General features: G+C 43.6%; 2 protein-coding genes and 1 long non-coding RNA gene across 3 annotated transcripts; all 3 read left to right on the top strand.

Annotated features, from left to right (window-relative positions):
* Window positions 1–912: 912 nt before the first annotated feature.
* On the top strand, window positions 913–11,220 carry LOC119911578. Its single transcript, XR_005445914.1, has 4 exons — window positions 913–1,041; window positions 1,772–1,834; window positions 4,985–5,077; window positions 8,545–11,220. It is a non-coding gene; the product is annotated as an uncharacterized LOC119911578 (long non-coding RNA).
* Window positions 11,221–12,592: 1,372 nt separating this feature from the next.
* On the top strand, window positions 12,593–13,045 carry LOC119911905 (GATA zinc finger domain-containing protein 4-like). The gene has a single exon (XM_038730887.1). It carries the CDS (start codon window positions 12,593–12,595, stop codon window positions 13,043–13,045), a length of 453 nt encoding a protein of 150 aa, XP_038586815.1.
* A 5,167-nt stretch (window positions 13,046–18,212) lies between these two features.
* Window positions 18,213–24,998, top strand: LOC119911906 (integumentary mucin A.1-like). The gene is given in 3 exon segments (XM_038730888.1): window positions 18,213–18,641; window positions 24,603–24,665; window positions 24,897–24,998. Coding segments are annotated over 3 exon segments (507 nt in total). The 5' UTR covers window positions 18,213–18,299.
* The last annotated feature ends 575 nt before the right edge of the window (window positions 24,999–25,573 follow it).

Genomic DNA, 25,573 nt, shown 5'->3' on the forward strand with positions numbered 1-25,573 from the left:
TAGTGGTAGAAGTGTGCAGATTTTTGCGCCTGAGTTACTTGCAGGGGCTTGTAGCTTGTAGTTACCGTCTAGGCTGCAGCAGTGGAATAAGCGGCAGAAGAATAAAAAAATAAAAAATAAAAACGAGAACGATTGCAGTAGGTTTCACAGATCCACTCGGGCTTGGACCCCTAATAAACTTGATCTTATTGAAAATTTTGAACTGAAGTGTGTGATCTGATGGTAAAACACAATGTTAAGACACTAACTAATACTAGAGCACTAAGTTTCTCTAAATGAAAATTAATCTATTTGGTTCGACATCAACTCTTAGTATCCTGTGTTTGCATTGTTTGACAATGCAAAAACAACACAGGGATAGGCCACATAGCTGAATACATCACTGAAACTAAAAGCTATGCATCAGCTGAAAGATTAAAATGAAACTGGTACTGCATATGAATTTAAGTGGTAAGACAATGAACAAGCTTTATAGAAAAGCTTTGAAATAGAAAATACATCAGTCAACCCACTTAACATGTTAGGTCTCAAGTTTCAGTGGTCTGCAGTGGTCTTCAGGCAGATTTCTGGAAGCTGAAGGACAGCTTCACTTCAACACCAATCTTCATTGTCTCTGACTATTTCTTTCATTATCATAACTTGTCATACTGGTTTGGACTTCTTTTAACATTCATTTAGGTGGAGTACACCATCAACTTCTTTCACAGGACAGAAGAAGGGAGTGTGCCCCTATACTGAGCCAAAGAAAATAACTTTACCTTAGAAAGACAGATTGAAATCTGTATTGTTTGATCTCAGTTTATTTATACAACATTTCTGAAATATGTATCCAGGATGAGTCACGTCATTAGCCTTTATTCCATTCCGGTATATAAAGGCCCTACTAGATGTAGACTGTCACACAATGTGAAGGGTTTACACAATATCACATATATGAACTAGACCTAATTAAAACCCACTAACAAAGTTTTTAAACAAACAACTGAAGCAGATACAAAGGGAAATTTATAACTGTTCATTTTAACTGTCTTTTTATTTTGGGTAAGTACATCTTTAAGGCTATACAGACTTTTTTTTTACATGTATGCCCTGTTTCTGTGACAGTGTGTGTCTACACAAACATTGAGTTTATGTGTTTAGTTTTTAATCTACCAAAAATTCTATTGGGATATGTTCATTTATTCGTATTTCTATATTTCATTCTTGCTAATTACCACATACTCAAAGTGATAATAAGTGGTTGTCACATTGACTCATTAGCATTTTTTGTAATATGTTGTGAAATCCTGCTTCAACAGTTTCTCTTAGGCTGATAATGTAGTTTTTTTACCAACTGAAAGCACTATTTAATTGTTTTTCCCTCTCCATTATCATGGCACATGTAGCCTTTGTTTTTGCAGCATGATACAAACCACTGTTTATTTAATATATACAAGCCTCTTGTTATTATATTAACATAAACATAAGTATAAAAATGTATCTAATGTTGTAGAAGTAGTGCATGTAGACGTCTATATTCCATTTGCTAATATAAGATAAGAAATGCAGTCTAAAGACGTAATAAATTGAAGATGGAATATGGGAGCAGAAATATTTGTCAGTGAGATGTGAAGACAAAGGTGAAATTTGTTGGGAAGGTTTTTAGTTTTTGTGTGGAACATTAACATTTTAGAGAAAGCATTGGTTATATTAGCTGGAAAACTGTATTGCAAAAGTTTATCACATGCTCTTTCTTTTTCTGAGTAAGTCACTGTGTTGTTTGATTTTATAGATTCAAATCAAGACAAGATGGATGTCAAACAGATCATATCAATTGTTCTGATTGTCCTGATAGGTAAGCAGAGTGTTAAAGTGGTTGCCTTAAAAGTATCTTCTTACAAAATATTAGAAAAGGTGTGGGAAATGACACAACATGAAGTTAAGGTGGACTTTTTGCCTGCACCTAATATACTATTATACAAAGACAATTAGAGACTTGAACCACCCCATCTGTATATCAGGATCATTTTAAGGTACAGCCAGAAAGCATATGACTTCTTTAAAAAGTAAATCGTATTTGGACATCCTCTTTTTGGACTCTTTATCAAATTTGTTTGCACTACATTGGATCTATATTTAAGTTAGCTGCACCTTTAAGTCACATGGGGCCTCATGTATAAATGGTCTGCAGGTTAAAAGATTGCTTCTGATGGTTTTCACGCACATGCTGGATTGTATAAAAATTAACGTGATGTGAGAATTTGCAGGCTGTGCCGCAAACTCTAGACCAGCTGTAAGATTGCGGGGGCCGTCTCTCAAGCTTTTGTCTGGCTCTGTCAGTCAACTACAAAGTACTGAAACTCATCAAGTTTTAAAATAACCCTTCCACCCCCAGTTTCTGTGCTTGTCTTTGAAGTAATCTATTTTGTAGACTACAAGTAGAACACTTGATGCCCTTACACATTTAATTTTCCTTAATATCAGATGTTATCATTTTATCATTAACAGTCAAACCAGCAGTGTTATTGGCACCTTTCCATTGTAAATCCCTTGAGTGCTCTGAACAAGTGCTGCAGCACCCCCTATTGACAGGGTGGCAAATTACATGTGCAGACTACATAATGGACACTATTGTTACTATATGACAAATTAAAATACAGCAGGTTAGTGCTGAATGCAGAGGATGGTTTTGATTACAGCCTAATAATTTGATGTCAGTTTTCACTGTTTTGTCACGATTATAGGAGCTACATTGGTATGATGCGCGGATCGGCTCTGACAATATCTTAATAATCATGTACGCACAAATCATCTTAAGGCCCTCAACCCAACTAATTATTTTCTCAGATTTATCCTGTGGTGTCCCAACAATAATGCTGCGATGATGTGTTGAGAAGAAACCCCGCTTGACACTGTTCTTGATCATAAAAGTTTATTAAATAGAGTTCAGGATCACTTACAAGCTCTGCAGTAGCCTATTTCACCCACCCGGAAAGTCACAAAACGTTTTGCCCAAAGCTCTGCCCGCAAACAGCGGTGCTCTCAGTTATTGCACGCACAGGGTTTTCATGTGTTTATTGTGTTTCCCCAAGCGTGCTGAGCGTGGAACAGTTTTTAAAAGTTGAAATGATGGTGGAGACGGAATAATCAGCTGTGCCCGCATGCAGTTCATTAAAGTTGATCGTGTTATCAATTGTTTTTATTCGAATGATTTTATTTATATACATACATATAATTACGGAGGTACGGACCTTGGTGACCTCATACGACCATAACCACTCTTTGTAAGTGCGTACCAAAACACAGTCCTATCATGCGCGCAGTTTTGGGCAAGTTACTTCCAAAATGTACGCTGGATGGGTGAAATAGGATTGTCTCCCCATTATGAAAGATGCTGTGCGCATGTACGCACGGGGTACAGCCGCATAACGTCATTGATTATTTGAATCTCCCGACACTCCAACAGGATCACTGAGGATGAACTGACCGCAGCCTCCCTAATCATGAAATTGATTTAGCACAAACACATAGCCTCTAGAAATCTATTTAGGCATGATCAATCAGGGAAGCTACCGTCTTATTAAGAGGAGCCGAGCTCCCCCATAGTTTGCAGTCTGCCTTCAATCTCGAACATCAGATTCCCACAACTGGAAATAACATTACTCATTCATGGATTTGTTTTTCTGGTGCCAAAATGTTTCTAGGTGTTGTTGGATAAAAAAAAAACCCCACTTAACTTTGGGTTAAAATGAGTTGTAACGTGTGTTACTGAGATTGTAAAGGGTAAAGTATTACAGATTTGTTTTTAGTAATGTGTTACATAACTGCATTACAGCAAAAAGCAATACATTAGTGTAATTGCTTAACTTTTGTATGGGCGCATTTCTACTCTGCAGCACCCCTACGCGAAAATGTCTTCCCCCAGCGCCTGGCTCTGAAAAATGTTCTTATATAATCTATATAAGTTTCTAACACAAAAGTATTGCATTCATTTCATACCATAGGCCATATAGTATCATAATTTCATATGTAGTTTACCACTAGTTCTAATATTATTCCAGTTACAGAAATTTGATTTTTGTGGGTTGTTCTTATTCTTTAAATCCTTGTGTGAAGAAGCACAGTCTACATTGGTTTCTCGTTTATTAAGTAATACCTTGTCAATAATCATAACCAATAATGAAGAAGAATTACTGTAGGTTTCAGTCTTTACTCACAAATCGTAAATATTTTTTTTCATGTGTTTTTAAGTCAATATATTCATAAATTAGCAAGCTGTTGAAATTACAACTTCAGACAGTACATATTTTAGGCAATGGGTCACTGATATTTTAAATGATTTCTAAAGGCTTTTCCCACAAACTAACAGCATCGAAAGTTGTGAGAGGATGTACAGGACAGATGAGTAAGCTATTGAAAGTGTACAACCTTGCAATGTGCATAATTAATAAGTGATTCATTCATTCATTCAAGTTGTGAAATGTTGTGGTCACTTTCTATATTAGCAGTGGTTTGAGATTTCTATGTTGAAAAACAAAAAAAGTTATTGACAATTGAAATGGATGTATTGCACTTTGCAGACAGTCCCTAACTCTGCCTATTTTAACAGGCACTTTGGACAGACATTTAATGCACTGTATCGACATGTAATGACTGTATAATTTTAAGTGATTTTGAGGTGATCAAAACTGTGAAATGTCTGCCTTAATTAGCTCTGCAACATATCACAAAACTGGATTGTATCGATCGATACAATGCCCAACTTTACAGCACAATAAAATATTTTTGCAGCCTGGTACAAAAGATGGTTTTAGTGTATATAGCAAATTTTGCCCTTCATGACAACTGTGAGGGGGTTGAATTTTTATATAATTCACTCATTTAAATCATATAAGTTCTGCATTATTAGGGGTGTGGCTGCTTTGATTGACAGGTGGCTTCTTGTCAGTCCGCTGTCTGTTAGCTCAGTCACGGAGATCTGCAGCATTGCCCTTTGTGCCTCTAGGACATTTCTTCATGCAGATACCGGACAAATAATGGCAGGCTGTGCGATTTATTGGAGAGAGAGAGAACCTCCAGGAAGCCTGTGCTCCAGTTGGTGAGTGAAATTCTAGTATTTTATTTATGTGTTACAATAATTAGCAGGTATGGAACATAACGTTACAAAACTGCAGTTTTTAAAGAATCATGCACACTAACTAAGTCAAAACATATTAGCAAAGTGTTTGAATTTAAAATAATAACATTATGGAACAAAAAGGCGTCTGTAAGGAAAGTAGTAAAATAACGTTAATGGCCCACCTCGTCAGTTAGCTGACATTATGCAATGTTAACAGTAAACTTGCCAAACAAGCATTGTTAGATTTGGATAGGTAACATTAAAGTTCCCCTTCGAGGGAACTCGAACTGCGTCGGTTATGACACTATGGGAACGCCTCTAGGCGAAGCAGGTCTGAACGTGAATGAAATCACTCCAATCCTATTGGCTTGTTGCTAGAACGGTAAGGTGTGACGGAATAACCGGAGGAGTATAAAGCACACCTGTACACACTCATCATTAGCTTTTTTTTATTCAGCAGGCGCTCTGTATGTTGTTTGAAGAAAGCTCCAGTCCTACAAGCAGTGTGTCTTACCTGAAGAAGAAGTCTACCAGCATGTCCGGCAACCAGATGTACAGAAGGTGTGTTTTTTCTTGCCCTCGGTACATCACGGATGGAGATTCTCATGAGATGTGTGTCTCATGTTTGGGGATGGAGCACGCCCGGGCAGCTCTCGAGGGGGCTGCCTGTGCCCGTTGCGAAGCCCTTTCCGTGCGGGTACTGAGGTACAGCGTGGCTCTCTTTCCGAGGATGGCCGGATGTGTTTTCCCCGTGGCGTGGGCCCTGCGGCCGCTGAGGCGGCCCGGCGGCTTCACTCATGGGTTCACAGCGTGATCTGTCGGAGGATTTCGGGACGGCTGAGGCTTTTTCCCGACCTTCATCCGCTGGCTCCGACGCTTCCTTTCCTCGTTCGGGAGCCCGTTCTCGGCTTCTCCCGCTCGCGGTTTGGATCCGGAGACGCTGCAGCAATCCGACTCCGAGGAGGCGGACCTGCTCAGCGTAGTGGACGATGACTTCCGGGTGTCGGGGCGGCGTCATCTGGCCGCGCCCGACTATGACGTGCTGCTGGAGGTGGTGACTAGAGCCGTGGCTAAGCTCAACATCAACTGGCCACAGGAGGAGCAGACACCACAGGCTAGTGGTAGCTTGATGAAAGGTTTCTTAAGCACCACACGCCACCTCCACGCCGGTCTCTGCCATTCTTTCCTGATTTACATGATGAACTGAGTAAATCATGGGGCAGACCCTTCTCTACATGGCTTTACACACCCACGATCACTGAACTACAGTAATGTGATGGGGGTTAGGGACCGTGGTTATGGGAGGATGCCTCGGGTGGAGGATGAGCTTGCGAGCTATCTCTCCCCTCGACTTGCGCCCTCCCTGGAGAAGCCGGCGTTACCATCCAAACCATGTCGCACCATATCCACGCTCGTGGGGAAGGCGTACATGGCAGCGGGCCAGGCAGGTGCGAGCTTGCACACCACGGTGCTTCAAGCCTACCAAGCCAACCTGCTACAGGAGATGGTTCAGAGGGGGGGTCCCTCCGAGGAAGATCTGGCGGAGCTTCGCAGAACCACGAAGCGTTAGACGCAGTGCGAAGCGTTCCGCCAGTACCTCCCTCGCCGGTCTGGACCCAAGGCAGCTGAGGCTGCCAGGCGTAGGTCCCTTCCCTCTCCGAGCTCCTATGGAGACGAGAGGAAGCAGAGTGTCGCTTCTCGGGGGCCCCCCCGAGGAGCTGGGGCAGCGAGACGGCGCTCTCACCCTCAGCCGTCTGAGAGACGCGATCTGAGGACCGTCATCCAGTCCCGACGGAGCTCAGGGAAGACCGGGGTAGGGGAGTCTTTCTCCCCTCCCGCACCCCCCCCACCCCCCCCCGGAGGCCGACCGAGGTCCCGTCCGCCGTGGCAACAGGTGATGTTATCCCGCCGTTTACACGTTCAGGACGCACCTGCCACCATCGAGTCCGCGCCGTACTGCCTGCCCCGAGGGTCTGCAGGCGGACGGCATCCCGACTCACTCACCGTGGATCTTCGGCAGCTCCCCCCTGCCGTTCTGGGACTTTGCAGACGCTTGGCGGAGCCTGACGAACATTTCTCTGCGGGTCCTGCGCACTGCACTGCATAGATGGGTATTGACTACAGTTCAAAACCCGCCCTCCAAATTCAACAGAAGAGAGGGGGGTGGTTTGGACTGTGGTCCGCCCGGAGCAAGGTCCGGTGTTGGGACAGGAAGTTTGTACTCTGCTGAGGAAAGGGGCCGTGGAACGTGTCTCCCCCCCAGACAGAGACGCCGGTTCTACAGCCAGTACTTCATAGTCCCCAAGAAGGACGGAGGGCTGCGTGCCCTATTTTGGATTTGCGGGTTCTACCTCCACCTCATGTGACGGTGGAGGACGGGAGACTTCATCTGCTCTGCCCTGTCAGAGCACTGAGTATTTACACTCTGAGGTCCTCCCGTTGGAGGAAGGCTGACCAGCTGCTAGTGTGTTTTGGGTCTCCCAGGGCCGGGCTCCCTGCATCCAAACATACTATTAGCAACTGGATTGTTCAGACTATTTCCCTGGCCTATCAGGTGCGCGGTTTGCCTTCACCTGTGGCTGTGAGGGCTCATTCTACCAGAGGCATGGCGGCCTCTCGAGCCCTCCTTTCCGGGGCCTCTTTGCAGGATGTTGTTTAGCGGCTGGCTGGGCCACTCCGCACACATTCATTCGGTTTTACAGTCTTGACCTTCCTTCGGCACCTGGCACTCGTGCGCTCTCCTCTTGTCGTGCCACTTTATTGCACACAGGGGCAGGCGGGGTTTTCGGCACGGTTTAGTGGGTATCTCGTTCCCATAGTGTCGTAACCGACGCAGTTCGAGTTCCCTCGAAGGGGAACGTCTCGGGTTACGTATGTAACCCTGGTTCCCCGAGAAGGGGAACGAGAGACTGCGTCGGCCCGCCGCACCTCTCTCCCCGCCTGAAGCGCCTGCTTCATAGTTTAAGCTAATGATGAGTGTGTACAGGTGTGCTTTATACTCCTCCGGTTATTCCGTCACACCTTACCGTTCTAGCAACAAGCCAATAGGATTGGAGTGATTTCATTCACGTTCAGACCTGCTTCGCCTAGAGGCGTTCCCATAGTGTCGTAACCGACGCAGTCTCTCGTTCCCCTTCTCGGGGAACCAGGGTTACATACGTAACCCGAGACGTTACTGTCACAGAGAAACCGGGGAACTAGAATAAATGGCTCTACCTGGACTGAGGGTCGGGGTTGAGGTGCATTAAAATTCCTGATAAAAATATGTCAAGCAGTACCACTTCTAGTACTTCTACACTGTCTAGCAGCGAGATCAATATTGCACATATCAGTAAACATTGTACTGCATATTGAGGTTATCATACTGAGGTAATCTGAGAGATCAGTAAGTTTATGGCAGTTGGAAAGAGGCTGTCAAGAACCTTCTACCATTGTTGTGTTTACAGGAGCCAGATGAGCTGATGGCAGCATCATTCCAGAAGTACCAGAGTCCGGCTCTACAGAAGTCCCAGCTTCCAATGTGGCCCTGCCAGCTCCTGCAGCTTACTGCTTGGCTCAGCCTTTTGTTTTTACTTTTACTTTATTGTGAGAGATGCATCTGTTTACCACAGGTGCATTCGATCAGCTCTGAGCCCTCAGAGTTTGCATCATCAAAATTAACGATACCACCTAGTTGTTTCATTGTTACTCTGTGCAGGTCATTTTTTGTTCCATCACTAAGACACTTTCTAAAACAGAGCAGCAAACAAGCCAAAAGTAAACAGAAGGAGAGAAGGCCTTTCCACGTCAGTCCACGCCATCAGATACAGACGTCCAGCCCACTCAGGATGCATCACAAGTCTCTGCAGCTCTCTGGCTCCAGATGGGACAAATGATCCACACTATGACTTTTGAAGGAAAATAAAGGAATAATAAATGTTGCAGGTAGTTAATGTAAAATATAAAATTAACTATAAAAGATGCCTCAGTTTGGTTGACTGTACTATTATGTCACATACGTCAGAGACACTGGAACAATACAGCAACACCTCAAAATATAGATGTTTTTAAGACAGACAACATGATATTAGCTTTCAAATGTCTAGTAGCCAAGACTAATGTTAGTACTTACAGTTTAGGCTGTGTGTAGCAGACATGGAGGTATCATGAACTCAAGAACCGATCACTGAAAGAAATAAACATCAATATATAAATTAATATAAAAGTACCTTCATCTCTCAGCAGTTATATTCAAGACAATAATCTCGCACAGCCCTGTCAACAGCAGCAATGTTACTAAAAATTGTGGTGAGGGTAATTACCAAAATACATAACGTAATCCGTTAATACTCTTAACTAGAGCGGCAATAACAGCCATGGCTAACGTTTTACAGCTATATAGCTACCTTCAAATATAACTAAGGAATGTACCGCTAGCTAATTTAGTTCATGACAACATATAATCAAGTGACATCCAAATAAACGACTCGTAACTAACGTTATAGTTATGTATAAGGATTAATTTTTGCTTCAAATTGTTTGAGATATAACATTATTAATAATTGATTCATAGTAACTGTTAACATCTCAACGAAATAGTGTTGCAAATTATATTTTAAAATTTGTTGAAGAATATTAAACCTTGTGTAGTATAATGTCAATAACAGAGAAATAAATGTTTAGTTTCAGGTACCTCGAGTGTAACCATTCAGCCACCGGGGGTTTAGCTGAGAAGCTACTGCTGCTAAAGCAGAGCAGCATATGGCATTAGCTCCTTAGCCTGAGCTTACTCGGCCATGTTGAGCTTGGCGGGTGTGGTTTCAGCAACGCGTCACCTTAACTCCATGCACGACCTGCCTCTTTGCACCATTTTTGGTTATCCGGGAGTGATGCGCTGGCCAGATGGCGACGGCCAACTCTGCCCACTTTGGGCTTCAAAACATGGGCGAGTTCAGCGCCAACAAAACATAGCAAAATGTTTTTTTCAATGGAAATGGTGGTGCCTCTAACACCCTGTTGTGTATGCAAGAGCACTGTATATTCCTTCCTTTTTACACCGTTGCATTTACAAACTTTTCGCAACTGATTGGGTAACACCTGTGACACGCCCACCAAAGACTAAAAAACTCAGAGCCCCTTGTGTGGATGTTGCATGGAAACATGTTGTTCAATCCGAAAACATTGCAAACCGTTGCAAAACGTTTTGAGATTGAACTCGCCCCCAGTACCCACCGCAGTGTGTATAAAGTTCTGCAGCCAAACATATGAAAAGCCAAGACAATAATCATGGTTAATAATAAGTGTGATCAGCATATGCCATCCTCCAGACATCATCACCACCTAAATTGGGAGATCAAACCTAACCAAGTATTTGGGAATGTTCCCCTCAAAAACTATGTATCAAACAGAGATTGTTTTCCTTCATTCTAGTTAATTGATGGGGTATATTTAAGTAGAAATGTAAGGGCATATGTTTTATTTGAACAGGGAAGGGGACAGTTTTTAAGAGGGGACCTGGGGGAACTCCCCATGAAAATGCTGAGCTTTAAACACCTAGGGCCGGATTTGTTAACATCGCGAATAAAGAGTACTAAATTGGGTGCAAACAGAATGTAGGTGTCAGTATTTAAATGAGGGTTTTGTGTGTGTTTTAATGGTTACTGCCATGGAGAGTCGGGAGGGAAAGCAGCCACTGAGTAAAAACCTGTGTTTCAGTCAGTGTGTATGTGGAAATCATATGTACCTGCCCATCCTGCCTAAGATTGCACTAAGTACTTGGGACAGCAAACCTGAAAAACTGCTTTGGGAAACCCCAAACAGAAACAGATACAGTATGCTGGAATGAACCAGACGAGAGGAAATGCCAGTAGATCGTGCTTCATCTAGCCAGAGGGAACAATCACCGACCGTCCGCACCGTGCACGGTCACTCCGGGATCTCCTGTCCCTGTACACCCCAACGCCCCATTCCCTCTCCGATACCGACAAGGGGTTGTGTCGCTATTATGACCAGCGCACTGTGATCAGTTGATGATCGTTCCCTCTGGCTTGATGAGTTTTATGCCTGATCCATGCAGCTGGGGGCTCTCTGCTGCGCCACGCAACTTTCTAAATTCTTCCATCTCACGGAGAGAAGAAGTCAGGTCGAAACAAAATTTGCTTTATTTGCATGAATGTTAATACAACAATTTTGCCAAAGCTTCAAGGAAAATACAAAAAAACAAACAATTCAATTCATATAGTTCATCGAATAAATAAAATAAAATAATTATATTTCTATATATTGGATATAGAATAAAATTATCTAAGATTTTTAATTTCTCTACGTTTTCAATCATTACTGGTGTGTCTCCTTCTTGCAACGATAACGGCAGCCACCTCTGCGCAACACTTGGCGGATTGCACCTTCCCTTCAAACGTATTAAATACAGATGCTGTTGCACTCACATGAAATTGCTTGGTAGATCACATTGCATTCTAGTGATTCTTCACCAATGTCTGCCTTTTCTGCATCAATTTATGGAGGAATGTCTATATTTACATAAAGGGAAGCACAAAATTCATACCACAGGTGAAAATGCAGAAAGGCTATCCGGCATTCTCTAGCTATTGCCTTTAAACATGTTTTCTTCTGTAGATCAACTTTTCTCACTCAATAAAGTCCCTGCTCAGTCATCATTTAATTAGAATTCATAATATTTTTGCCTGTCCCATAGCTACTCTGTGCATTAGCCTCCATTATTGCTCAGCTGATACAGTCAGACAGTCAGTTACAGAACAGAAATGGATAAGACAAGCACATGAAAAAACTATGGGGAAAAAAAATAAAATTAAAACTTACTGAAATACATGTAATCATGCAGAAATCTCACCACAAATCCACACAAGTGTTAACTTCAGCAGCTCCGGTAAAGTGCAGCTCAGAGAGCAAACAAAGCAAGTTTGTACCTCAGTTATGACACTTTTATATTGCAAAACTACCAGCTACATTACTGCTATGTGGGAATTCACTGGACTCCTAAGAGTTACTCATTCTTTCACAAATGTTAGTAGAAGCAGTCTGCATGCCTAGGTGATTGATTTTATACACCTGTGGCCATGAAAGGGATTGAAACACCTGAGTTCAGTGATTCAGAGAGGTGTCCTAATACTTTTGGCAATATAGTGTATTTATAGGCAACAACTGTAACTGTAACCTGATAGGAAAATGTGCCACTGGCAATTCCAGAAAATATGTATTAAACAGATAAGACACAGTTTACTCATGGACCTATGATTGTAAAGTCAACAGAGTTTAATGCATCTTGGGCTTAACATACTCAGAGTTTTCACTAATCCCGCTTTCTGAAACGGGACCCAGGTGGAGCATGATTTATAGGAATCACTTACTTGTAGGTGTGTATACACATGGTTTTATGAATTATATTTTTTATTGGCTATGCCACTTTCGGTTTATGTGCTTTTAGTATGGATCCTACTCACTGGTAATGTACTGTGAAGCAAAAGGTTTGCATTTATGGTTACTTACAGTTTAATAATTATTGTGCACTCCAACAGCAGCAATGGCACCCGCTACGATAACTGCAGCAACAATAACATCTGCTCCCTCAATGAAAACAACGGCAGCAGCAACGACATCTGCTCCAACAAAATCAACTGCAGCAACAACACTTTCTGCGACAAAAACAACTTCAGCAACATCTTCAAAAACAACTGCAAAAACATCTTCAAAAACAACAACTGCAAAAACGACACTTGCTCCAACGAAAACAACTGCAAAAACAACATCTTCAAAAACAACTACAAAAACAACACTTGCTCCGACGAAAACAACTGTAAAAACATCTTCAAAAACAACTGCAAAAACTACACTTTCTCCGACAAAAACAACTGCAAAAACAACATTTTCAAAAACAACTGCAAAAACTACACTTTCTCCGACGAAAACTACTGCAACAGCAACACTTAGTCCAACGAAAACATCAGCAACAACATCTGCAACAACATCTGCTCCGACAACAACAGTAGCACCAACAGCAACAACAGCAGAAAAAACAACACCTGCTCCAACTACTACAGCAGCGACAACAACACCTGCTCCTACAACAACAACAGGAACAACATCTGCAACAACATCTCTTCTAACTACAACAACAGCTGGAACAACATCTGCAATAACATATGCTCAAACAACTATTGCTCCGACTACAACAACAGCAGCCACAACATCTTTAACATCAACATCTGCACCGACTAAAACAACAGCAGCAACAACAACACCTGCTCCAACAACTACTGCAGCAAGAACAGCAGTAACAACATCTGCTCTGACTGCAACAACAGCAGCAACATCTGCAACAACAACTGCTCCAACAATAACAACAGCAGCAACATCTGCAACAACACCTGTTCCAACTATTACTGCAATGACAACAACATCTTCTACGACAACAACATCGGCAACAACAACACCTGCGTCAACGACAACAACATCTACTCCAACAACGACATCTACAACAACATCTGTTCTAACTACAACAACAGAAGGAACAACATCTGCAACAACATCTGCTCAAACAACTACTGCTCCGACTACAATAACAGCAGCAACAACAACACCTGCTCCAACAGCTACAGCAGCAACATCTGCAACAACACCTGTTCCAACTAATACAGCAGCGACCACAACATCTGCAACAACATCTGCACAAACAACTAATGCTCCGACTACAACAACAGCAGCAACAACACCTGCTCGAATAACTACTGCATCATCAACAGCAGTAACAACATCTACTCCGACTACAACAACAGCAGCAACAACATCTGCAACAACACCTGTTCTAACTACAACAACAACAGGAACAACATCTGCAACAACATCTGTTCTAACTACAACAACAGCAGCAACAACATCTTCAACATCAACATCTGCACCGACTACAACAACAGCAGCAACAACAACACCTGCTCCAACAACTACTGCAGCAACAACAGCAGTAACATCTACTCCGACTACAACAACAGCAGCAACAACATCTGCAACATCTGCTCCAACAATAACAACAGCAGCAACAACACCTGTTCCAACTAATACAGCAGCGACAACAACATCTGCACCGATAACAACAACAGCAGCAACAACACCACCTCCTCCAACAACTACTGCAGCAACAAAAGCAGTAACATCTGCAACAACATCTGCTCAAACAATAACAGCAGCAACAACACCTGCAACAACACCTATTCCAACTAATGCAGCAGCGACAACAACATCTGCTCCGATAACAACAACAGTGGCAACAACAATGCCTGCTCCAACAAGTACTGCATCAACAACATCAGCAACAACCACAACACCTGCTCTGACAACGACGAGAGTGGAAATAACAACACCTGCTCTAACAATTATTGCAGCAACAACGACAACAGCAACAACAACACCAGCTGCGACGTCATCTGCAACAACAACATCTGTTCTAACTACAACAACAACAGGAACAACATCTGCTACAACATCTGTTCTAACTACAACAACAGCAGCAACAACAACACCTGCTCCAACAACTACTGAAGCAACAACAGCAGTAACAACATCTACTCCGACTACAACAACAGCAGCAACAACATCTGCAACAACACCTGTTCCAACTAATACAGCAGCAACAACAACATCTGCTCTGATAACAACAACAGTGGCAACAACAACGCCTGCTCCAACAACTACTGCAGCAACAACAGCAGTAACAACATCTGCTCTGACTACAACAACAGCAGCAACAACACCTGTTCCAACTAATACAGCAGCGACAACAACATCTGCAACAACATCTGCTCAAACAACTACTGCTCAGACTACAACAACAGCAGCAACAACACCTGCTCCAATATCTACTGCATAATCAACAGCAGTAACAACATCTACTCCGACTACAACAACAGCAGCAACAACATCTGCAACAACACCTGTTCCAACTAATACAGCAGCAACAACACCACCTCCTCCAACAACTACTGCAGCAATAACAGCAGTAACATCTGCAACAACATCTGCTAGAACAATAACAGCAGCAACAACACCTGCAACAACACCTATTCCAACTAATGCAGCAGCGACAACAACATCTGCTCCGATAACAACAACAGTGGCAACAACAATGCCTGCTACAACAAGTACTGCATCAACAACATCAGCAACAACCACAACACCTGCTTTGACAACGACGACAGTGGCAACAACAATGCCTGCTCTAACAACTACTGCAGCAACAACGACAACAGCAACAACAACACCAGCTGCGACGTCATCTGCAACAACAACATCTGTTCTAACTACAACAACAGCAGGAACAACATCTGCAACAACATCTGCTCAAACAACTACTGCTCCGACTACAACAACAGCAGCAACAACATCTTCAACATCAACATCTGCATCGACTACAACAACAGCAGCAACAACAACACCTGCTCCAACAACTATTGCAGCAACAACAGCAGTAACAACATCTGCTCTGACTGCAACAACACCACCTGCTCCAACAACTACTGCAGCAACAACAGCAGTAACATCTGCAACGACATCTACTCAAACAATAACAACAGCAGCAACAACACCTGCAACAACACCTGTTCCAACTAATGCAGCAGCGACAACAACATCTGCTCCGATAACAACAACAGTGGCAACAACAACGCCTGCTCCAACAACTACTGCAGCAACAACGACAACAGCAACAACAACACCAGCTGCGACGTCATCTGCAACAACAACATCTGTTCTAACTACAACAACAACAGGAACAACATCTGCAACAACATCTGTTCTAACTACAACAACAGCAGCAACAACATCTTCAACATCAACATCTGCACCGACTACAACAACAGCAGCAACAACAGCAGTAACAACATCTACTCCGACTACAACAAGAGCAGCAACAACATCTGCAACATCTGCTCCAACAATAACAACAGCAGCAACAACATCTGCAACAACACCTGTTCCAACTAATACAGCAACAACAACAACATCTGCTCCGATAACAACAACGCCTGCTCCAACAACTACTGCAGCAACAACTACTGCAGCAACAACAGCAGTAACAACATCTGCTCTGACTACAACAACAGCAGCAACAACACCTGTTCCAACTAATACAGCAGCGACAACAACATCTGCACCGATAACAACAACAGCAGCAACAACACCACCTCCTCCTCCAACAACTACTGCAGCAACAACAGCAGTAACATCTGCAACAACATCTGCTCCAACAATAACAACAGCAGCAACAACATCTGCTCAGACAACTACTGCTCCGACTACAACAACAGCAGCCACAACATCTTCAACATCAACATCTGCACCAACTACAACAACAGCAGCAACAGCAACACCTGCTCCAACAACTACTGCAGCAACAACAGCTGTAACATCTGCAACAACATCTGCTCAAACAATAACAGCAGCAACAACACCTATTCCAACTAATGCAGCAGCGACAACAACATCTGCTCCGATAACAACAACAGTGGCAACAACAATGCCTGCTACAACAAGTACTGCATCAACAACATCAGCAACAACCACAACACCTGCTCTGACAACGACGAGAGTGGAAATAACAACACCTGCTCTAACAACTATTGCAGCAACAACGACAACAGCAACAACACCAGCTGCGACGTCATCTGCAACAACAACATCTGTTCTAACTACAACAACAGCGACAACAACATCTGCAACAACATCTGCTCAAACAACTACTGCTCCGACTACAACAACAGCAGCAACAACATCTTCAACATCAACATCTGCATCGACTACAACAACAGCAGCAACAACAACACCTGCTCCAACAACTATTGCAGCAACAACAGCAGTAACAACATCTGCTCTGACTGCAACAACACCACCTGCTCCAACAACTACTGCAGCAACAACAGCAGTAACATCTGCAACGACATCTACTCAAACAATAACAACAGCAGCAACAACACCTGCAACAACACCTGTTCCAACTAATGCAGCAGCGACAACAACATCTGCTCCGATAACAACAACAGTGGCAACAACAACGCCTGCTCCAACAACTACTGCATCAACAACAACAGTAACAACATCTGCTCTGACTACAACAACAGCAGCAACATCTGCAACAACATCTGCTCCAACAATAACAACAGCAGCAACAACACCTGTTCCAACTAATACTGCTCCGACTACAACAACAGCAGCAACAACACCTGCTCCAATAACTACTGCATCATCAACAGCAGTAACAACATCTGCTCAAACAATAACAGCAGCAACAACACCTGCAACAACACCTATTCCAACTAATGCAGCAGCGACAACAACATCTGCTCCGATAACAACAACAGTGGCAACAACAATGCCTGCTCCAACAAGTACTGCATCAACAACATCAGCAACAACCACAACACCTGCTTTGACAACGACGACAGTGGCAACAACAACACCTGCTCTAACAACTACTGCAGCAACAACGACAACAGCAACAACAACACCAGCTGCGACGTCATCTGCAACAACAACATCTGTTCTAACTACAACAACAACAGGAACAACATCTGCAACAACATCTGTTCTAACTACAACAACAGCAGCAACAACATCTGCAACATCAACATCTGCACCGACTACAACAACAGCAGCGACAACAACATCTGCTCCGATAACAACAACAGTGGCAACAACAACGCCTGCTCCAACAACTACTGCAGCAACAACAGCAGTAACAACATCTACTCCGACTACAACAACAGCAGCAACAACACCTGTCAAAACTAATACAGCAGCGACAACAACATCTGCACCGATAACAACAACAGCAGCAACAACACCACCTCCTCCAACAACTACTGCAGCAACAACAGCAGTAACATCTGCAACAACATCTGCTCCAACAATAACAACAGCAGCAACAACATCTGCTCAAACAACTACTGCTCCGACTACAACAACAGCAGCCACAACATCTTCAACATCAACATCTGCACCAACTACAACAACAGCAGCAACAGCAACACCTGCTCCAACAACTACTGCAGCAACAACAGCAGTAACATCTGCAACAACATCTGCTCAAACAATAACAGCAGCAACAGCAGCAACAACACCTGCAACAACACCTATTCCAACTAATGCAGCAGCGACAACAACATCTGCTCCGATAACAACAACAGTGGCAACAACAATGCCTGCTACAACAAGTACTGCATCAACAACATCAGCAACAACCACAACACCTGCTCTGACAACGACGAGAGTGGAAATAACAACACCTGCTCTAACAACTACTGCAGCAACAACGACAACAGCAGGAACAACACCAGCTGCGACGTCATCTGCAACAACAACATCTGTTCTAACTACAATAACAGCAGGAACAACATCTGCAACAACATCTGCTCAAACAACTACTGCTCCGACTACAACAACAGCAGCAACAACATCTTCAACATCAACATCTGCATCGACTACAACAACAGCGGCAACAACATCTGCAACAACACCTGTTCCAACTAATACAGCAGCAACAACAACATCTGCTCCGATAACAACAACAGTGGCAACAACAACGCCTGCTCCAACAACTACTGCAGCAACAACAGCAGTAACAACATCTGCTCTGACTACAACAACATCAGCAACAACCACAACACCTGCTCTGACAACGACGAGAGTGGAAATAACAACACCTGCTCTAACAACTACTGCAGCAACAACGACAACAGCAACAACACCAGCTGCGACATCATCTGCAACAACAACATCTGTTCTAACTACAACAACAGCGACAACAACATCTGCAACAACATCTGCTCAAACAACTACTACTCCGACTACAACAACAGCAGCAACAACATCTTCAACATCAACATCTGCATCGACTACAACAACAGCAGCAACAGCAACACCTGCTCCAACAACTACTGCAGCAACAACAGCAGTAACATCTGCAACATCTGCTCAAACAATAACAGCAGCAACAACACCTATTCCAACTAATGCAGCAGCGACAACAACATCTGCTCCGATAACAACAACAGTGGCAACAACAATGCCTGCTACAACAACTACTGCATCAACAACATCAGCAACAACCACAACACCTGCTCTGACAACGACGAGAGTGGAAATAACAACACCTGCTCTAACAACTACTGCAGCAACAACGACAACAGCAACAACAACACCAGCTGCGACGTCATCTGCAACAACAACATCTGTTCTAACTACAACAACAACAGGAACAACATCTGCAACAACATCTGTTCTAACTACAACAACAGCAGGAACAACATCTGCTCAAACAACTACTGCTCCGACTACAACAACAGCAGCAACAACATCTTCAACATCAACATCTGCACCGACTACAACAACAGCAGCAACAACAACACCTGCTCCAACAACTACTGCAGCAACAACAGCAGTAACAACATCTACTCCGACTACAACAACAGCAGCAACAACATCTGCAACATCTGCTCCAACAATAACAACAGCAGCAACAACACCTGTTCCAACTAATACTGCAGCGACAACAACATCTGCACCGATAACAACAACAGCAGCAACAACACCACCTCCTCCAACAACTACTGCAGCAGCAACAGCAGTAACATCTGCAACAACATCTGCTCCAACAATAACAACAGCAGCAACAACATCTGCTCAAACAACTACTGCTCCGACTACAACAACAGCAGCCACAACATCTTCAACATCAACATCTGCACCAACTACAACAACAGCAGATACAGCATCACCTGCTCCAACAACTACTGCAGCAACAACAGCAGTAACATCTGCAACAACATCTGCTAAAACAATAACAGCAGCAACAACACCTGCAACAACACCTATTCCAACTAATGCAGCAACGACAACAACATCTGCTCCGATAACAACAACAGTGGCAACAACAATGCCTGCTACAACAAGTACTGCATCAACAACATCAGCAACAACCACAACACCTGCTCTGACAACGACGAGAGTGGAAATAACAACACCTGCTCTAACAACTACTGCAGCAACAACGACAACAGCAACAACACCAGCTGCGACGTCATCTGCAACAACAACATCTGTTCTAACTACAACAACAGCGACAACAACATCTGCAACAACATCTGCTCAAACAACTACTGCTCCGACTACAACAACAGCAGCAACAACATCTTCAACATCAACATCTGCATCGACTACAACAACAGCAGCAACAACAACACCTGCTCCAACAACTATTGCAGCAACAACAGCAGTAACAACATCTGCTCTGACTGCAACAACACCACCTGCTCCAACAACTACTGCAGCAACAACAGCAGTAACATCTGCAACGACATCTACTCAAACAATAACAACAGCAGCAACAACACCTGCAACAACACCTGTTCCAACTAATGCAGCAGCGACAACAACATCTGCTCCGATAACAACAACAGTGGCAACAACAACGCCTGCTCCAACAACTACTGCATCAACAACAACAGTAACAACATCTGCTCTGACTACAACAACAGCAGCAACATCTGCAACAACATCTGCTCCAACAATAACAACAGCAGCAACAACACCTGTTCCAACTAATACAGCAGCGACAACAACATCTGCAACAACATCTGCTCAAACAACTACTGCTCAGACTACAACAACAGCAGCAACAACACCTGCAACAACACCTGTTCCAACTAATACAGCAGTGACAACAACATCTGCACCGATAACAACAACAGCAGCAACAACAGAAGCAACAACACCTGTTCTAACTACAACAACAACAGGAACAACATCTGCAACAACATCTGTTCTCACTATAACAACAGCAGCAACAACATCTTTAACATCTGCACCGATAACAACAACAGCAGCAACAACAACACCTACTCCAACAACTATTGCAGCAACAACAGCAGTAACAACACCTGCTCTGACTACAACAACAGCAGCAACATCTGCAACAACATCTGCTCCAACAATAACAACAGCAGCAACAACATCTTCAACATCAACATCTGCACCGACTACAACAACAGCAGCAACAACAACACCTGCTCCAACAACTACTGCAGCAACAACAGCAGTAACAACATCTACTCCGACTACAACAAGAGCAGCAACAACATCTGCAACATCTGCTCCAACAATAACAACAGCAGCAACAACATCTGCAACAACACCTGTTCCAACTAATACAGCAACAACAACAACATCTGCTCCGATAACAACAACGCCTGCTCCAACAACTACTGCAGCAACAACTACTGCAGCAACAACAGCAGTAACAACATCTGCTCTGACTACAACAACAGCAGCAACAACACCTGTTCCAACTAATACAGCAGCGACAACAACATCTGCACCGATAACAACAACAGCAGCAACAACACCACCTCCTCCTCCAACAACTACTGCAGCAACAACAGCAGTAACATCTGCAACAACATCTGCTCCAACAATAACAACAGCAGCAACAACATCTGCTCAAACAACTACTGCTCCGACTACAACAACAGCAGCCACAACATCTTCAACATCAACATCTGCACCAACTACAACAACAGCAGCAACAGCAACACCTGCTCCAACAACGACTGCAGCAACAACAGCAGTAACATCTGCAACAACATCTGCTCAAACAATAACAGCAGCAACAACACCTATTCCAACTAATGCAGCAGCGACAACAACATCTGCTCCGATAACAACAACAATGCCTGCTACAACAAGTACTGCATCAACAACATCAGCAACAACCACAACACCTACTCTGACAACGACGAGAGTGGAAATAACAACACCTGCTCTAACAACTATTGCAGCAACAACGACAACAGCAACAACACCAGCTGCGACGTCATCTGCAACAACAACATCTGTTCTAACTACAACAACAGCGACAACAACATCTGCAACAACATCTCCTCAAACAACTACTGCTCCGACTACAACAACAGCAGCAACAACATCTTCAACATCAACATCTGCACCAACTACAACAACAGCAGCAACAGCAACACCTGCTCCAACAACTATTGCAGCAACAACAGCAGTAACAACATCTGCTCTGACTGCAACAACACCACCTGCTCCAACAACTACTGCAGCAACAACAGCAGTAACATCTGCAACGACATCTACTCAAACAATAACAACAGCAGCAACAACACCTGTTCCAACTAATGCAGCAGCGACAACAACATCTGCTCCGATAACAACAACAGTGGCAACAACAACGCCTGCTCCAACAACTACTGCATCAACAACAACAGTAACAACATCTGCTCTGACTACAACAACAGCAGCAACATCTGCAACAACATCTGCTCCAACAATAACAACAGCAGCAACAACACCTGTTCCAACTAATACTGCTCCGACTACAACAACAGCAGCAACAACACCTGCTCCAATAACTACTGCATCATCAACAGCAGTAACAACATCTGCTCAAACAATAACAGCAGCAACAACACCTGCAACAACACCTATTCCAACTAATGCAGCAGCGACAACAACATCTGCTCCGATAACAACAACAGTGGCAACAACAATGCCTGCTCCAACAAGTACTGCATCAACAACATCAGCAACAACCACAACACCTGCTTTGACAACGACGACAGTGGCAACAACAACACCTGCTCTAACAACTACTGCAGCAACAACGACAACAGCAACAACAACACCAGCTGCGACGTCATCTGCAACAACAACATCTGTTCTAACTACAACAACAACAGGAACAACATCTGCAACAACATCTGTTCTAACTACAACAACAGCAGCAACAACATCTGCAACATCAACATCTGCACCGACTACAACAACAGCAGCGACAACAACATCTGCTCCGATAACAACAACAGTGGCAACAACAACGCCTGCTCCAACAACTACTGCAGCAACAACAGCAGTAACAACATCTGCTCTGACTACAACAACAGCAGCAACAACACCTGTTCCAACTAATACAGCAGCGACAACAACATCTGCACCGATAACAACAACAGCAGCAACAACACCACCTCCTCCAACAACTACTGCAGCAACAACAGCAGTAACATCTGCAACAACATCTGCTCCAACAATAACAACAGCAGCAACAACATCTGCTCAAACAACTACTGCTCCGACTACAACAACAGCAGCCACAACATCTTCAACATCAACATCTGCATCAACTACAACAACAGCAGCAACAGCAACACCTGCTCCAACAACTACTGCAGCAACAACAGCAGTAACATCTGCAACATCTGCTCAAACAATAACAGCAGCAACAACACCTATTCCAACTAATGCAGCAGCGACAACAACATCTGCTCCGATAACAACAACAGTGGCAACAACAATGCCTGCTCCAACAACTACTGCATCAACAACATCAGCAACAACCACAACACCTGCTCTGACAACGACGAGAGTGGAAATAACAACACCTGCTCTAACAACTACTGCAGCAACAACGACAACAGCAACAACACCAGCTGCGACATCATCTGCAACAACAACATCTGTTCTAACTACAACAACAGCGACAACAACATCTGCAACAACATCTGCTCAAACAACTACTGCTCCGACTACAACAACAGCAGCAACAACATCTTCAACATCAACATCTGCATCGACTACAACAACAGCAGCAACAACAACACCTGCTCCAACAACTATTGCAGCAACAACAGCAGTAACAACATCTGCTCTGACTGCAACAACACCACCTGCTCCAACAACTACTGCAGCAACAACAGCAGTAACATCTGCAACGACATCTACTCAAACAATAACAACAGCAGCAACAACACCTGCAACAACACCTGTTCCAACTAATGCAGCAGCGACAACAACATCTGCTCCGATAACAACAACAGTGGCAACAACAATGCCTGCTCCAACAACTACTGCATCAACAACATCAGCAACAACTACAACACCTGCTCTGACAACGACGAGAGTGGAAATAACAACACCTGCTCCAACAACTACTGCAGCAACAACGACAACAGCAACAACAACACCAGCTGCGACGTCATCTGCAACAACAACATCTGTTCTAACTACAACAACAGCAGGAACAACATCTGCTCAAACAACTACTGCTCCGACTACAACAACAGCAGCAACAACATCTTCAACATCAACATCTGCACCGACTACAACAACAGCAGCAACAACAACACCTGCTCCAACAACTACTGCAGCAACAACAGCAGTAACACATCTACTCCGACTACAACAACAGAAGCAACAACATCTGCAACATCTGCTCCAACAATAACAACAGCAACAACAACATCTGCAACAACACCTATTCCAACTAATGCAGCAGCGACAACAACATCTGCTCCGATAAGAACAACAGTGGCAACAACAATGCCTGCTCCAACAACTACTGCATCAACAACATCAGCAACAACCACAACACCTGCTCTGACAACGACGAGAGTGGAAATAACAACACCTGCTCTAACAACTACTGCAGCAACAACGACAACAGCAACAACAACACCAGCTGCGACATCATCTGCAACAACAACATCTGTTCTAACTACAAACACAACAGGAACAACATCTCCAACAACATCTGTTCTAACTACAACAACAGCAGGAACAACATCTGCTCAAACAACTACTGCTCCGACTACAACAACAGCAGCAACAACATCTTCAACATCAACATCTGCACCGACTACAACAACAGCAGCAACAACAACACCTGCTCCAACAACTACTGCAGCAACAACAGCAGTAACAACATCTACTCCGACTACAACAACAGCAGCAACAACATCTGCAACATCTGCTCCAACAATAACAACAGCAGCAACAACACCTGTTCCAACTAATACTGCAGCGACAACAACATCTGCACCGATAACAACAACAGCAGCAACAACACCACCTCCTCCAACAACTACTGCAGCAACAACAGCAGTAACATCTGCAACAACATCTGCTCCAACAATAACAACAGCAGCAACAACATCTGCTCAAACAACTACTGCTCCGACTACAACAACAGCAGCCACAACATCTTCAACATCAACATCTGCACCAACTACAACAACAGCAGCAACAGCAACACCTGCTCCAACAACTACTGCAGCAACAACAGCAGTAACATCTGCAACAACATCTGCTAAAACAATAAGCAGCAACAACACCTGCAACAACACCTATTCCAACTAATGCAGCAGCGACAACAACATCTGCTCCGATACAACAACAGTGGCAACAACAATGCCTGCTACAAACAACTACTGCATCAACAACATCAGCAACAACCACAACACCTGCTCTGACAACGACGAGAGTGGAAATAACAACACCTGCTCTAACAACTACTGCAGCAACAACGACAACAGCAACAACACCAGCTGCGACATCATCTGCAACAACAACATCTGTTCTAACTACAACAACAGCGACAACAACATCTGCAACAACATCTGC

The sequence above is a fragment of the Micropterus salmoides genome, unplaced genomic scaffold, assembly GCF_014851395.1.
Source record: "Micropterus salmoides isolate LMB-PRFRI ecotype aquatic unplaced genomic scaffold, ASM1485139v1 Ms_hic_scaffold_2, whole genome shotgun sequence".
Classification (NCBI taxonomy): Eukaryota; Metazoa; Chordata; class Actinopteri; order Centrarchiformes; family Centrarchidae; genus Micropterus; species Micropterus salmoides.